This window comes from Strix uralensis, chromosome 28 (assembly GCF_047716275.1).
Source record: "Strix uralensis isolate ZFMK-TIS-50842 chromosome 28, bStrUra1, whole genome shotgun sequence".
Taxonomy (NCBI): domain Eukaryota; kingdom Metazoa; phylum Chordata; class Aves; order Strigiformes; family Strigidae; genus Strix; species Strix uralensis.
The window spans coordinates 405,131-421,749 of NC_133999.1; the positions used below are offsets into that span (position 1 = coordinate 405,131).

Here is a 16,619-nt window from a genome sequence, read left to right on the forward strand (position 1 = left end):
CAGTCCTCCAGTCCCGGGGCCATCACTGCGCATGCGCAGCGCGCCCACTGGACACCCCCCCCTCCGCGGAGTCGGGGGCCGCGCATGCGCAGTGGCGGGTCGGAGGCAGGAGCCGCGCATGCGTAGTGGGCGAGGGGGCGGTGCCAGCCGCATGCGTGTTTCTGCAGGTGCGCATGCGTACTGCAGGCGCCGGCTGCGGTTTGTGACGTCACTACCGGAAGAAGTTCTCCTCCGTCTCCGACCAAGGCTCCGCTGCGGTGCCGGTGCTGCGGCCATGAGCAAGCGGAAGGCTCCACAGGAGAGCCCCAACGAGGGCATCACCGACTTTCTTACCGGTAGGTCTGTTTGTTTGTCTCTCTGTTTTTGTGGGTCGGTGGGGCCGGATCGGCCCGGCCGCTCTCACCGGGCCCTCCCCGCAGAACTGGCCAACTACGAGCGCAACGTGAACCGGGCCATCCACAAGTACAACGCGTACAGGTACCGCCTTCCCCTTCCCCGTCGGCGCCCCCATCTAAGGGCCCAGCCCGCCGCCGGGCGAGCAGCGCCTTCCGCCGCTGGGCGCTGACCGCGCTGTTCCGCAGGAAGGCAGCTTCGGTGATCTCCCGGTACCCTAGCAAGATACGGAGCGGGGCTGAAGCCAAGAAGCTGGTAGGCGCCGGTGCCGGTGTTGCCGGTGGGAGGGCTGGGGGTTAGTGGGAGCGCCATGGGTGGCTCCCAGGCAGCGCGGGGCTGAGCACGCCTGGCCTAGCTCCTCTTAGGGATGGGGCTGCGACATGTCTGCTCTTGGGGTTCCATAGCTGAACCTGGGGACTCCAGCTGTAAAAGGATTCTGTTGTGGTAGGTTTCACCTTTGCTCTGGTACTGCTTCCCTAAATTTGGAGAACTTGAGCAGTAATAAAGCCTTGTTCAAAATTACTGCTTTAGGGGAACTTTTAATACAGCCCTTGAATTACAGTGTTTACGCTGTTTGTGTTGTACCATTGAATTCTTGTGCTCCCTTATGGTCCAATATTGTGGTCTTGGTGACCTCATAGTTCTTTTATGACTAACTTCTGAGACCTTTCCTTTTTTTTTCTAGATATAATGGCCTTAAGTGATCTTGAAGTTAACTTGTCTTCTGTCCCTGTTCCCCCCCAATGTTTAGGATGGAGTAGGTGCTAAAATAGCTGAGAAGATAGATGAGTTCTTATCCACTGGAAAACTACGCAAACTGGAAAAGGTCGGTTTTGTCCCCTTGTGCTCTATTTCTCAATAGCTGATTTTGTTTATAACTTGAAGAGTAGCCTGCTTGCTTTGTGTAATTTCTGTTGTTGTCCCTGGACAGACTGATGTCAGGCTTAAAAATGGTGGAGACGGAGTCTATGGTGAGTAGAAAACAGGGAACGAGAAGCTCAGGCAAAACATCAAAACTGTCTGTGAAAATATGTTAGGTTATATGATCAGCATGTGAACGTCTGTGAGAAGTGGAATTCTGACTCTGGAAGGCAGTGGAGTTTTGTGTTTAACCATGCTGTTCACCTTAGCGTGAGTAGTTATGCAGTTTTCAGGCTTAGTACATATGGCATTATTGTGATACACAGTACTACACTTGGTACTGCCTTGCACTGATTTACAGTGAGTCTCCAAAGCAGAGTCTGACTAAGCTGTTTTATCTTCTCAAGACTTCTTTATTTATGGCAAATGGAGTAAAGAAGGGTTTGGTTTGTGTTGGTTTGTTTTTGCAGATTCGACAAGATGATACAAGCGCATCTATCAATCTCTTGACACGGGTTACTGGCATTGGGTAAAGTTTGTTTGTTGGCTTTGGGGTTTTTTTTCCTTCAGTTTATTTGGTGGAGCTATGAACAAAATTTGGGTGATTGCAAATAATGAAGAGAATGAGTTTGAGCTGATGCTGTAGTGACCGTACTGAGACACCATAGTTGTGGTGGCACAACTGACTGAGAAGAAAGGGTATAGATAGAATTGTCAGTTACAGACTTTGCGGTAGAGGAGTGGAAGTGGGAAGCTCCTGTGTGCAAACTGAGAGTGGAAGGAGAGGAGCTTGTCAAGAATGGAATCGTGAAAGACTGAGAAGAGTGAAAGTGAGAAGTCCCTTTGGGACTTTTGGTGGGAAGTTGGGCCCAGTGACAGTGGTGCTCTGTCATGTGTTTGTAAAAGGAGAAGTAGAGCCCTGAAATGGGCAACAAAACCACACCAAACAAAACTCAAAAAAATCACCAGGGCTCTTGGTTGAAAGCCTTGTGGTTGAGGGTAGGGAATGCGATTGTTCTCAAGTAATTCTGAAGGAAAATGTGCTCAAAGTTTGAGGTTTTACTGGGATTTGAGAATGGTTTTGAGAAATAGGGGTGGGATGCAGAAGGAGAAGGTTGGGTGCTATCCTGCCTCAGGACAATGGGAGTTGCCTCTCTTGGTCTGGAATCCAGCAAGAGATGCAGGGAAGGGTAAGAAAGGAAGTAAATGGCAAGTCAAGATCTGACAATTCTATTGTAATGTAAGAATTTTGTTGAGGAAGTGGATTCAAAGTCTTTAAGGGTGGTGGAGCTGTAACCATGGGATTCCAGAACAGATGGAGAGTAGCTCCCCAGGAAAGGACTACCCTTCCAGGCTGATGGTTCTCAGCATTTTGAGATATTGGATAGGTATCTGGGCAGAACATTACCTGCATGCCTGTCTCACAGTTGAAGCATTGTTCTTCCCCAGTGAGTCACGCAGATCAATGAAAAACCCTTAAAGGGGAAAAACGTTTGGCCATTCACTTGAGTGTTGTGCTTAAGGCAAACTCTCCAGCAAAACTGGAGCTGTGACTGCTTTACTGTACTTGTGGTGGTTTAGCACCTGCCGGGGTCTGAGACCACGCGGCCACTGCCCCTCCCCCACAAAGGGAGTGAAATACAAAGCCCCAAGACTGAAATAAGGAAAGGTTTAATACAACAATGCAATAGCAACACAACAAACAACAGCAATAACAATAACAGTAATAGTGATAGCAATGAACAGAGCAAAATAGCTACCAAATACAGCAGTTTGAAGCACGATGTACAAAACCACGAGTGCACCTCGCTCCCGTGCCAGGAAATATGTGACCTGCCAGGATGTGACGTCCGCATGGTATCTGAATAACCCGGCTAGAGCTCCCCCCCCACTGCTGGGGAAACTTAACCCTATCCTGGTTAAACCAGGACAGTACTGTAGGTTGCAGACTGGAGCCTCCTTGGGTTTTTTGAAGTACTAGTCTAAAGACACTTTTGTGTTGCCGTTGCCTTAACCCAGTTCTGAGACTGCTTGTGGTTACAGTAGTTCTTATCACACATTCAGTATTATTGTCTAAATCAATACTACCTATTTGGTGAGATTTTATTTTTTACAATTATATATTTCTGTATAGTTATATCAGTGCTAAAAAATGTTCAGGCCAAGCCTTGGATAGCCATCTCTGCTGATCAAAAGTACAAACTGAAAATGTGTATGCTGAAAAGAGGGTAAGCATCAGAAGTGACTTCAGTCCTGGCCTTGAAGAAGCTAAGCAGTTGTAGTGAATTCTAATGTCCTTTGCAGTGTTGTAAGATTCTTGCTGTTCCTGATGGCAGCTTGCCTTGTCTCTTTGCAGTCCTGCTGCTGCTAGGAAGTTTGTCGAGGAAGGAATTAAGACTTTAGAAGGTAAGTGTAACTTTGGATCCTCGGGTCATGCTGCAGTAGTGCTTTTTTTCTGTCAAGCTGCCCGTTCCGCAGTGGTACTGTGATAGCAGATATGCCCTAGGCTTTAAGGAAAGTGTGTAAGATGCCAAAGTTAGTGCACAGGCTAAAGGCCTTACATACATATCCAAAGTAAAGTGCTTACAGATTACATGGAAAATAACAAGGATTTTGGCTTTGAGGTGAATGGTCTGTTGAAGTCTTTATCAGGAAGTGCTGTATGCATTTGTACTTGTCCTATCAGCTATTGAGTAGTCAGTTTAAAATCTCTTCCTTTGTATTTGAGGTTGCTGTTTTCTTGTTACATATTCTTTGTGTGCATCATCTTTGCATTGGTGGAAACTTTCTGTAAGAGTTTTAGTCCTCAAGTAACTTTTTTATTTTCCTTACTTCTTCTAGATCTAAGAAAGAATGAGCACAAGTTGACCCATCACCAGCAAATTGGGTTAAAGTAAGCTTTCTTGGGTGCAAGTGCTTCAGACACCAGGATGTAACGTAAGGTTACACAAGTCAAGTAAGGTTCTGTTCTCTCTGTGTGCTCTATGTGCTTTTCAGCAGTTATCAGAGCTTTTGTTTCATTGGGGTTAAAACTGAGTAGCCTTAGGCTCCATCCAGAAGGAAATTAATTTCAAATTACTTTTTCAGTTAGCTCACGGAGTATCACTTAGCAAGGTTGCAGTGATGTTTCTTGGGAATCTGCATAAAAGTTGCCCAGGCTATCTTTTGTTATGTGCTGTGAGCAAGGTAAGATGTTTGTATGTCTGAACTTGAGAATGCCGTGCAGAATGTGTGTCTGTCCCTCAGTACTTACCAGCTTGAATGCTGCTGGCTGAGTGGCTGTTCCAGTGTGCTAGTTCTGAGCGAACGATAGCCAAGTTTTCAAGAAGCTGCAGGTGAACCAAATAAAGGTCTATATATGAATTGGTTCTGTGTGCGGCCAGCAATAGTGTTTCCACATCAGTGGCAGGGATGTGGAAATACGCAATCTGGACAAACTGCTTGCCAGTGAGTGAGAAGGGTTATGCAGTGATTGTCACCTTCCCACTGCTCATCTGAGCCCTGTATCCCCTGTGCATCCCTGCCTTTATATGTGTGAGCGTTCAAGGGAAAACCTTTCACTGTTAAGTGAGTATAAGAAAACTCAGCTGACCTATTCGTGTTGCTAGTGCACACATTGCCCTTGAGTCTGCTTCCAGCTTTGTGCCCATATGTTTCAGAACCTCCAGTAAGTGCTGAGCTGAAGGAATGGTTTCAGTGCTCTGTGGTGGTCTTTTTGTCCCTAGTTTCAGAAGCTCTGTCTGCAGAGCTTGGGATTGGGGTGGTTAGGGAGTGGGTGTCTGGGAACATGTGGCTCAGGGGCTGCAGTATGGCTGCTAGTGCCTGCTGGCAATGGTTCTGGTGCTGGAGGGGTGAAAAATGTGCCTGCTGGTCAGGTGCGTCATCGTTTCACCTGACCTCTTTTTCTCCACAGTCAAGCAACGTGCTGGCAGTCTGTCTTTTACAGCTCCATGAAAAGATATTAGGAGCTGTATTTGACTTGTGAGCTTCCATTTAGCTCTTTCCAGCATAGATCACTTCTGATCATGGGTGAGGGACCTGTTCCTCCTGTTTGCTGGACTGAGTTTTGCGACGAACCTTTTGTGTTTTCAGAGGGCTGTGTAAATTTCAACCAAATGGTTATATGGTAATATTACTCCCAGGTTATATGGTAATATTACTCCCACCTTGTGGCAGCTCTTCGTACACAGTGGAAATAATATGCAACAAAACCATCTTCTAAGCATTGTCAAACTTGCAGTTGTGAGTGTTTACTATTGCTTGGCAAGATGTTTTCTAAGATGTTTGGTGAGAACAGGGAGCTTTTTGTGATGTGACAGTAATGTAGGTTGTATTCTTTCCTCTGGTACACGTTTAATTGACTAAAATTTTAAGATGCTACCCTTGCCAGTCTTTCACTTTTATTTTTATATATGCAGGTACTTTGAGGATTTTGAGAAAAGAATCCCAAGGGAAGAAATGCTGCAAATGCAGGTAAGAATGTCTTTATACAGGATGTGAGGCACTGATGGCCAATGAGGCACACCTCTAAACATGCATCTTTCCTTTTTACATAGGAAATTGTGCTGAAAGAGGTAAAGAAGCTGGACCCAAACTATATTGCTACAGTTTGTGGCAGTTTTAGACGAGGTTGGTACTCTGTGATCTCGTTATGTTTATTTTGGGCTAATAAGCAAGACTTGTTATTACATATGTTGTTCCTCTAGAGAGGAAGTCTACGCTGGAACCTGGCTTTTTCCTGTTAGTATTGTCTTGACTGGTTAGTTCAGTGATGAAACTCCCACGTAAATCCTTGCTTCTCCACCCCGCTCCCATAAAGAGTAGTATATTGTAACGTGCAAGTTGTTTGCTTTGTTTTTACATTAACATTTGTGCTTCATTGCCACAGAGTACGGCAAGAAATTCTTGAAATTCTGCAATATGCAGGGATATAAACTTTTTGATGGAAGAGCAAGGTTCTCTTTAAGATAGTTTTTTTTTGCAAATACCTTGAATAGTGACTGTTTTCTACCAGACAAACATGGTTATAGGAACAGGTTAGATGGAATTTCACCAATGTTAGTGTACTTTGTCACATGCAGAGGGTTTTTCCTTTGCTTCTTACTTGCCTAGGCGCAGAGTCAAGTGGCGATATGGATGTTCTCCTAACCCATCCAAGTTTCACATCTGAGTCATCCAAACAGGTGTGTTTCTCTGCTCCTGTGGGTCGGTACTGTGCATTACTTCCACAAGGGTATGTTTAAATTCTGCAGATACGTAGTCTCAGACTTGTGTTGCAGCTTCTTGCATCTTTCTGTTACTGTAGTAGTAAACTCTTCTATTGGATCACCATGTTTATTTTGAGGAGCTATCATCACTTCTGAGGTCCATGTATTATGTTGTGTTCTTCTTGCAGACCTATTCAGTACATTTACTCTTATCCTTCTGTCCCTCCTCTTCACATGCATACTTCCCCCACCCTCTCATATTCATGTGCTTTTACAATGTAGAACTGTAATAGGTAGCTGCATAAAGCAGGGATTAAAGGTAGAGTAAGTATCTCTTTATCTAGCTTTAATCTTTTGGACGAGAAGCAGATGTCCTCCTGCCCTTATAATCTTTTGGGACTGTGGTGGTTTAGCCGCTGCCGGGGTCTGAGACCACGCGGCCGCTGCCCCTCCCCCACAAAGAGAGTGAAATACAAAGCCCCGAGACTGAGATAAGGAAAGGTTTAATACAACAGAGCAACAGCAACACAACAAACAATAACAATAAGAATAACAGTGATAACAATAAACAGAGCAAAGTATATACCGATACAGCAGTGAGAGAACCGGCTGTGCCAACCCACGCGATCACCGATTCTTCCCGCACTCGAGCCAGGATGTGACGGTCAGCATGATATATGAATAACGCGGCTAGAGCTTCCCCCCCACTGCTGGGGAAACTTAACCCTATCCTGGCTAAACCAGGACAGGGACTAATTCTGGAGAAGTCTTAATGGCAGTGTGTATTTCTTGTGTTGCTTCTATAGATTTATTGCTTAAAAGTTGAAAACTCAAGCCAAGAAACGAGTTTTGTCACGCTGACATGGGGATTTTGGTGGAAATTTTTTTTTGCGTTGTACAACTATAATTTTATTGTTATCTTTTTTCCCCTCTGGTTCAGATTTAATGTACATATAATTATAATGATGTCCCGTACTTATATGGGCATTGTTTGGTAAATGAGTAAGATATTCTTGTTATTTGTGAAATAATTTCTTCTATGTTGTCACTGTTCCTAGTCAAAACTTCTGCGTCAAGTTGTAGAACAACTGGAAAAAGTCCACTTTATCACTGATATGCTGTCTAAAGGTGACACCAAATTCATGGTAAGGCTTCTTTGGTGGTGAGGGATGTTGATGAGGTTTACCTTTCCTGACAGAAGCTAGAATGTATACAAGATACGCTGTTTGGACTGCTGGAGTTGTGATGTTTTTTAATTTTTTTTTTTTTTTTATTTCCTCCCCCCCCCCATAAAAACCTTCTGTAGTTGACTCTTAGTGAATCTCTCATGGTAAGATTTCAGTATTAGAAAATCTTCAAGTATTTGGATTAGTGCTGAACCTCACTGACATAAACTTCATCACACAGTGCCAATTGGGTGTCTGTTGTGCTTGATGTTTCCCCAGAACCTTAGCACCACCTCACTTCTTCAGTTGCACCACTGACCGCTTTTGTAACTCTGTCCTCAAGATCTTGGAAATGTATCTTTGATCTCGGGCCTATGTTTAGCTTGTTTTGTCTAATACATAATACACTTTTTGTCTCCTTTTTTTTGTCAATTTTGTTGCAGAGCAGATTTAACGGATAAGCTGCTAGACTCAGGTTGTAATAGGGAATATGTGGGATACCTGAAGAAATTAATGAATTGCAGGAATCTTCATTTTGTTAGGTCCCCTGCCCACAGGAGAACTTTTTCTTAAACGTGTGGATTGGGTGTTACCTTGCTTCACTTAGATTTCTTTACAGGCCTCAGGCATCCTGGTCTTACAGGCTGGTTAAAAGTTAATTGTAACAGAAGTTTAGAGTCATAAGCAATACTGAGTGGAAATGAGCACTGGTTAGTTCCTGTCAGTCACTCTGACTGACCTTATGGAATTCATTGGAAGCTCGGAGGTCCTGCACGAGGGTTCACCAAAGGTCTGTGACTTACGAATTCCTATTCAAGAATCAAGATACAGCTAATCTTTTGGAAGTCGTAAATACTTAAATATATAATACTACAGTTAAAGATGCTTGCTTTCCCAAGATGAAAGGGGGCTGTTGGAGCACTTCCTTTGTTGTTTTGGTTTGGTTTTGCTTAAAATAAGAGCTAAAAGAACTCTCAGAATTTGTCTTCAGTTTGGTTTGTGTTGCTTTCTGAGACAGAAACTTGATGGCAGTTTTTTAGCTTTATCTTTAGGAGGAATAAGTGAAAGTCACTCTCATCCTTGCCAAATGGTTTAAGTGCAAATACCGTATGGGTTGAAAGCTAATTGTACATCTGTGAGCCAAAAGCAGAGACACTGCATTCCCAGTTTGCACTCACAGTTCGACAGGCTCATTTTAGCTTGATCGTTTGCTCTGTGTAATCCTGTCAGTGTTAAATAGCTGTGGAATAGCTTCTGTCTTCAAAGTGGAAATTAAGGAAGGAATGTTGTAAAAAGTGAAACACGACTGCAGCTGAGAATCTGAGAAAAGCAAGTCTCAGTCAGGAGATGGACAACATAACTTTAAAAGTGTAAGCGATGTTAAGCTTTCAAAACAAAGCTAAGAATAGAAGGAGAAGTCTCAGCATGAAGCTGCAGTTAGTGAAATAGTTTAGTATGTAAACATTTCTCATCATTCCTTACACTTCATATCCCTGCCCCCCTACTACATTGTCATTTAAGGTCATAGACTAGGAAAAAAAGGAAAAGGCTGGTAGGGGAATGGTGTGAAGATTACGAAGCAGTTTGAAATTAAAAGCGGCAGAGGATTTCTCAAGAAAAAACTTTTTTTAATTTCTATTAGCTTGAGCTTTGTCTGCATTTTCCATAACCTGCTGATGTTTGTGCATATTGAAGAGCCCGATAATAATTAGGGCAGAGGAGTGGGAAATGAGAAGTCCTGTGATCCTTCCTGCTGTAAGAAAAAGTTAAGAAGCAATTATATGCTACATTGAGCTAGTGCACAATGCTAGTGTAAAATGAGCTAGCGTAAAATGTGTATGCTACATCTTAGCAGTGTAAAATAGTGATTCACGGTATTATGACATCTGTCTGTTCTAGTAAAATATTTAATCAGTTCAGCAGGAATTTAACTTTGCTCTCCAGGATGACTGAGGATTGTTTAGGGGTGGGGAGGTAAAGATTGATCTCAAATCTGTTTAATTTCATTTTTAATTTCTTGCTTTCCTTACCTCCTCACAGGGTGTCTGTCAGCTGCCAAATAAAGAAGATGGAACAGCCTATCCACATAGGAGAATTGATATCCGGTACACACACCCAACACCTTCCCCCCCCCAACCCTTACTTTAGCTCTCTGCTACATAGTAGACATTTGCATCACGTTCTGCATTCAGATCTCTACTTCCACTTTCAGAACATGGCATTTACTAGGTTTCTAATTCCTTTGCAGTATGGAAGCCACTGTACAACTGCCAGTATCTATGAGAGGTTATTAGCGAGAATGCTGTATTTTAAATCATGACTTTGAATCCACTTTCAGAGTTGTGACCTACTTTATCGTACTGCTTTGTACGTTAATTCTTGGCAGGAGTGCAAGCACCATAATCGTGTAGTGACTGAACACAAGTAACTTCTGGGTCAGGGTAGATGTGCTGAACCTTTCTTTGATACGCAATTCATTTCATTCTTGCATCTGGCTTGTGGGAGAATCAAATGTGCAGAGGTGCAGAATGTGTGCACCTAGAACAGTGTCTGAATGGCTGAATTACAGATGGCTTGTAACTTTATTTGTTATATCCTTATGCTAAATCTATACTTTTCTTCCACTTTTATTCTAGGCTTATCCCCAAAGATCAGTATTACTGTGGTGTGCTGTATTTCACAGGGAGTGATATATTCAATAAGAACATGAGAACACATGCTCTGGAAATGGGCTTCACGATCAATGAGTATACAATCCGTCCCTTGGGTGTCACTGGTCAGTCTGGGCCTTTGCACAGAGTATTCTTTCTAGTTACATGCTTTGTGTGATCTTCTCCTCCTTAAATTGGTTTCTTGGAGTACTGGAAATACTTCTGATAAATACTGTAGTTGATGAAATTTTTCAGTGTCCTTTCTTGTTTTGGACACCGTTATAGCAGGAAGAGGCAGTCTACTATGTATAGGCAGCGCTGTGGCACGAAGTTACCTCTTTGGGCCACCTAATCGACTTAAAGTCTTACTGACCTAAAGATTGTTTTCTCAGTGTCATGCACGGCACATATGTGGTTTCCCACTCTTTTAACGAGATGTGTCATGTCCTTCATTTGTTTTGTTTTGGAGGGGGGCTGACTATATCTATGCATACGTATATATGACTATAAATATGTCTAACTGTATAACCACTTGGGCCTAAAGTTAATTAATTACCTTATTTCCTTTGATGCTAATGAGAATCAGTACCTAAACACTGTATGAAAAGGTCTGTGGGGGGTGTTTTGTCTTGGTTTGTCTGTTTTACTTACATCAGTTTTGTCTTAATCTTGCAATGCGTTAGGCATTTCAGGATTGTACAGACCTTCCACCTTTCAAATAGTATCTGTAACTTGCTTGCAGGAGTTGCTGGGGAGGCCTTACCAGTAGAATGTGAAAAAGACATCTTTGACTATATCCAGTGGAAATACCGAGAGCCGAAGGATCGGAGTGAATAACTGCTTGTCTAGGTTTGTAACCTAGAGAGATGTTTTCATAGCTTCTTATAAACATACAAAGTGCATATTCTTTCTTTGGATGTTATTGCAAAAAGCGTACATTACTGATGTTTAAAGCAAGTCCATGGGACTAGCGCAGAATGTGTAGTGAAGATGAAGTCATGTAAGATCTCATTTTGATCTCTCTCTCCCCTCCCCCTTCCTTAAAGCTGATTAAAACACTTACTGTGTTTAACTGAATGGGCTGCAATACTAGAAAACCTGTGGGGAAGGTGGTGTGGCAGTCGGACCCCTTAGAGAATGCATATTGTCTTTTTCTTTGGGATTTAGTAAAAAAACTTATCAGACAATAAATCACAGGTTTCTGTTTAACCCCTGAGGAGTAGAAAGTTCTGACGTAAAGTCAAAATGTTTCACCTTATTAAATTTCTTGTGGCTTGGTTTGAAGGTGGTGGCTGTCAATCAGAATTAATGGTGTTTTTTGGTGTCACTGGAAAGTCTTACAAACAAATATTAGCCCTTTATAAAAGGCTGCATACTTTGATTTGATAATACGTGTGGTGATCAAGCTATTAGGTTTATTCCTAATAATTTTAGTAGCCCATAGTCACTGCAAATTATCTCATTAAGCAATATCTATGACTTTTTAAAAAAAAAAAATGCAGCTTGAGTAATTATGTCTGTAGAGTATCTTGGAATGCTCAAATGAATGTTTTGCTAATAAAAGCTGCTGACATCAATTGCTTGAGTATATAATCTACAGCATCAGTGTGTAGCAGCAGACACTTCATAAACAACGATAGATCAGATTTGGCCATGGCAGTGAATTAGTACTGGCACTGCACAATTAAGAAAACTTGAAATAGTTCTGAAACTTCATATGAGACCAGTTTGTTTCGTATATATTGGGAGACTAGAAGAATTGTATTAGGAGAGCATTATTCTTACAGTACTGAAGTCCCATAGTTATTATAAGATTACTCTTATGGCACTTAGATCTCAGACTCTGTATGTTTATGTGTCTCTCTTCAAATGTATAATTGAAGCGGGGGGGGGGGGTGTGTGCATGTGGGGAAAAAAGCACCTAAAAATCTATTTCCCACCCTCACAGAGTAGATGAAAGTGTAAAAAAAACTTTTAATACTGGTTACACAAAACAATGTATTATGATTCCCCACTAGCCTGCAAACATGTTGAGGCAGGTTTTCCAGAACATGAAAATCAGGCCAAAAAAAAGACTGCCCATGTGCTTAGTTGCATAGTGAACTACTCCGGTATTTTTTGCTTCAAAATATATCATTGGAACACCTAAGACTAGCGAGAAATGTGAAAGGCAGAAATGCGTTAAATTCCAGTGCTGAGGTTGCAGCTTGGCACATAGTTACAGCATGCAAAGTCGTCATTGCTGGTGCTATTGAAATACTACACTTTTCTGTGACCGTAGAAGAATGAGTGTGACAGACGAGCCAAACATAACTAATGATTTTCCATAGGACTTCAAGTTCAGAATTGGACAAGGATGTTATATTCAAGCTCTGCAGTAACTGGAGCAAATGAGAACAGGAAATGGGGTACATGACTTATTCTTTTGAGCTTTTAAAGAAACTAATCTCCTCTTAACTTGCTTGCCTAGGGAGAAGGGAAAGGAATCTCCTAGCGCTGGGTCAGCCTATGGGACACACTTGCTTATCATTCAGGGTTATGGACTGAAATAAATGTAAGGTGTTTAGGTGCTTATGTGTTGTAGGCTGCTGTTTCCTTAGTCGCTGCTGTTAGCTCATGGAAGAGGAGACCTGAGTTTGTTACACAGTGCACAAATAACTCTAGATTCGAATGCATGTCCCTTTATACTGCTTTGCGTTACTAATCTCTCTTAGTCTTTGGCAGGTGCTCAGGTGCGATAATTGTGCCGCTGTACTGACTAGCGTTTGACAAGACTAACTGAAGCCACAGTCACAGTGCTGAAAAAGTTCCGGATGTTGAACAGTGTCACTGAGAACTAACTGGCTTGCAGATTTTGGTCTGGAAATTATGTGCACAGTGAAGCCCAGGAGCACAGCCTGTGGTGCAAAGGCAGCTTTCTCCCTCTCGACCTACAAGCAGCATGTGATCTGCCCTTCTGTCCTTTCTTCAGCCACTCTCTATCTTGTCCGCAGATTCCTCCTAGCTGCTCTCCCTGTGACAAATCAATGTTCAGCATGCCCTGGCCGTGGACTAGTGATCTTCTTCCCCAGCCTCATTCTGGCTTTCTCCTTTTATTCAGCCTTGCATGTCCTCCTGAAATGATTTAAGAGATCCAGAGCAAATCCTAAGGTTTCCACGTTTTCCCATGTAAGGAACACAGAACATTACACCATCGTACAAGCTGAAGTGTGATTTCTTTTAGACCAGAGCCCTCCCTTGCCAATACAAATACAAATTTGTATCTCCTTTGTGGATGTTTCTTACCTGGAAACTAACACTTGTTTACTGCTTAAGTATTTATTACAGGTTTGGTGAGGTATGCAGAGATTTTGTAGATGTGGAAACTCTTGATGTACATAAAAGGGTTATTTTCTGCCTCCTCCACCCTAGCTCTGCTGTAGAGGCTGCTGTTTTAAAAGCGGTGTGCTTTTTTTTACTAAATAACGTATCTACTGATGTCTTCCCTATAGAGTTTGTCTACATGAAACTGGCTGCAAAATCTGCTGTTGTGGCTTTTAAAACCACAAGGATGTGTGCCTGTGTAGAGATCGTTCTTATACAGTTGCCTCTGTCTTTGCTCTTTGTGTCTTTGATTAGAGTCCAGTTGCATATTTTGGAGAGCTTCTTGGAAAAGTCCTCCAGAATAGTTTTTCTGTGTATCCATTTCCCCGGTTGGGTAAGCAGGTGCATGAGTGCTTGCAGTTCATATTTTATGCGCGTAGCTCTTAGTGTAATGGGTTTTATGAATGGTATGGCAATGCAGATGACTGTTTGCAATTGTCAGGCGCTCCCGAGAGCTTTGTATTGCCCAAAGATGGCAATAGCAGAAAGCGGTCTGTTTCTTTTAATCTAAGAACATCGCTATGCACATTAACTAGATTACTGTTACAAGAATTGTGCAGTTATCCCATTCCTCATAACTGAGTCTAAAAGAAAAGAATGTTGTCATTGCGTGTGACACAAGGTGGAGGTTATGTTTGTAGACATAGGCTTTTGCCAGGATGCACCTTGGTTTACTTAAAAAGTAAAGGAAACACCAATACAGATCAGCACTGTGGGTGTACCTCTGATACTAATTTAGTGTCAGAGGAGGCAGCTGAGAGCAAATAGCCATGTGTGTCAGAGATGCTGTGGAAGGAAGAGGAGAAATGGCACTGAGTTTCCCTCGAGAGTAGAGAAAGGGGGTGAGAATTCTAATGAGAGACTCTGCAGTCTCTGAATAGTGTTGCTACTTCATCTTGTGGTGCATTTGTCCTGATACTTCTGAGAGAAAAATCAACCTATCTTTCTTCTGATATTATTAAACATTCAGAGGTTTATACCCGCATATGTTTTTCAAGACAGAAAGATCCATTCTTCATGAAGGTCACAGACCCTATTTTTTACATAAATGTTACTCTTTTTTTTTTTTTTTTTTTTCCCTTTTGACATCAAGCCTTGATCCAAAAATGTCGAGTGACGAAGAATAAGTAAAGTCTCTGGTTTTTAGTGTCTTTTTTAAAAAATGAAAATAACCAAAAAACCCCAACAACCCAAATTAAAAAAACCCAACCACCCAAATTAAATAATATATAAAATTGTCTAATGTAGGCTTTTAACAGACAGCTGTTTAATCTAGCAGCAAAAACTCTGCTTCTGAAGAGACTGCACCTCTTCTCTTGGTTAATCAGCCTTCTGGTAAAGAGATTGAAATTTTGAACTGATGTAGGCGTCTGCCTGCTCAGAACTGCGTATTAGTCTGCTAGATCTTTCTTCTGATCTGTTTCTAGTTCTTTGTATCTTATGTATGTGTAGACACCAGAATGAAAAAGTTGGCAATGTCCTGGAGTACTCCTCAAGAATACCATTTTCAGCTGCTGTCTGTATCTGTCAGTTGCAGTGTTCTATATTTTGTTCAATTTGCCGTTACCTAGAAGACAGGTCTGATTAATTGATGCGTTTCTACCACTCCTATAGAGTCAATCTGCCCTTTTTTGTATGCAAACCTGTCAGCTCTGATTTTTATAGCTCCTCTTCAATCATTGTGAAAGGTAATAACTATTTTGGATGTGAGAGGAGGTCCCATCAAAATTGTATTACTAGTTGTATCTGGGACAGGGATTCTGTTGGTTAACTTAACTAGTTTTAAGTAGTAAACTATTAACTTCAACATATTATAGAGCATCAGCATGGAATATATTGCTGCTAATGTATCTGAATACCTCATAGGAATATAAGACAAATGTGTTACAGGATTGCAACCTTGAAAAGGCAAGACTATTTTATACATAGTCAAATTGACTGTTGCTAATTATATAACACTTTTCCTGATTTGTTAGTGATTAGCTCCTCTATCCGCCTTTATGGGGGCAGAGGGGAGTTTGCATCTATATTGTCAGACTACTTAACATGAATTGTAAAACAAAGATAGATAAAACAAAGATGGATGTAATACTGGTTCTTATTTTTATCTGCCTATAGAACAGCTACATTTTTACTTATTCTTATATAATTAGTGTTGATCAGTCTTAGTAATGGAGATTATAGACTGATACTCTTGCTTATACCTTTATTTTCTTCTGGTTTTCCTATTGGGAGTTCAATTCTTTTCTGGGAATGTTCCCCAGCCCTAATGCATGCAGTGGTATGTAAGGTGACTAGAAGTTAGCTTGTTACTATGTGAAGTCTTCTGATGCCTCATAGTAAAAATACATATAGCTGATGTATTCAATGTTCTCTTCAATAATCAGTGGGAATAAAGAAAGTGAGAATTCCATCATGAATGTGTAATCCTGTTTGGGGTTTTTAGCTGTAATTTTAAGAACATTGAAAAACAGTAACACAAGCTTAACCATGTTTGCAAATGTTTCATAGGCAGCACACAGCATTGTCCTGATGCATTCTCCATGATCCTCAACAGGTAGCCCAGACGACTACTTTGTCTTGGGACTTGAAGCAGAATTTGCTGACCTTGCAGTTGCTCTGTAACACTGAATTCTCCTAGGTGGAAGTAAATTGGCTTGTTCAGAGTGTTTGTTTTCCTTGAACTATATAAATAGACAATGTGTCTTTTTTTTCTCCCTTCTCTCTCTCTCCCTGCCCCCCGCCCCTGTTAACTGGCCTGGGCTGCTTTGTGTTACAGTTCTTTCTCCCCTCCTCCTGCAGACCTGCACTGCAAGCTGTCTGGTAATCACAGGAGGCAACAGCTGCAGACCTTGTGCTTATCATGGGGAGTCTGTGTAAATGGACATGTAGTAAACTACTGTTTGTACATACATAACCTTCTGCGCATGGTGTTTGTCAGCAATAGTGGCTGCACTGTTCCATCACTGCTCTTGTCC

General features: G+C 41.9%; 1 protein-coding gene across 8 annotated transcripts; it reads left to right on the forward strand.

Moving 5' to 3' along the window:
* The first annotated feature begins 201 nt into the window (after positions 1–201).
* Positions 202–16,556, forward strand: POLB (DNA polymerase beta). Of its 8 annotated transcripts, none has more exons than XR_012626632.1 (16): positions 202–335; positions 420–477; positions 582–648; positions 1,145–1,219; positions 1,725–1,783; positions 3,611–3,660; positions 4,096–4,147; positions 5,673–5,727; positions 5,811–5,883; positions 6,367–6,437; positions 7,520–7,606; positions 9,668–9,732; positions 10,264–10,403; positions 11,021–11,127; positions 12,609–12,686; positions 16,199–16,556. XR_012626632.1 is itself a non-coding variant. In XM_074852354.1 (15 exons), exons 1-14 carry the CDS (start codon positions 275–277, stop codon positions 11,113–11,115), a joined length of 1,008 nt encoding a protein of 335 aa, XP_074708455.1. In that variant the 5' UTR covers positions 202–274; the 3' UTR covers positions 11,116–11,127; positions 16,153–16,556. The 8 variants fall into 8 exon arrangements, 6 of the variants coding, with proteins under 6 accessions (XP_074708455.1, XP_074708456.1, XP_074708451.1 ...); XR_012626631.1 differs by lacking the exon at positions 16,199–16,556 and adding an exon at positions 13,897–16,057; XM_074852354.1 differs by lacking the exon at positions 12,609–12,686 and having other exon boundaries at positions 16,153–16,556.
* The last annotated feature ends 63 nt before the right edge of the window (positions 16,557–16,619 follow it).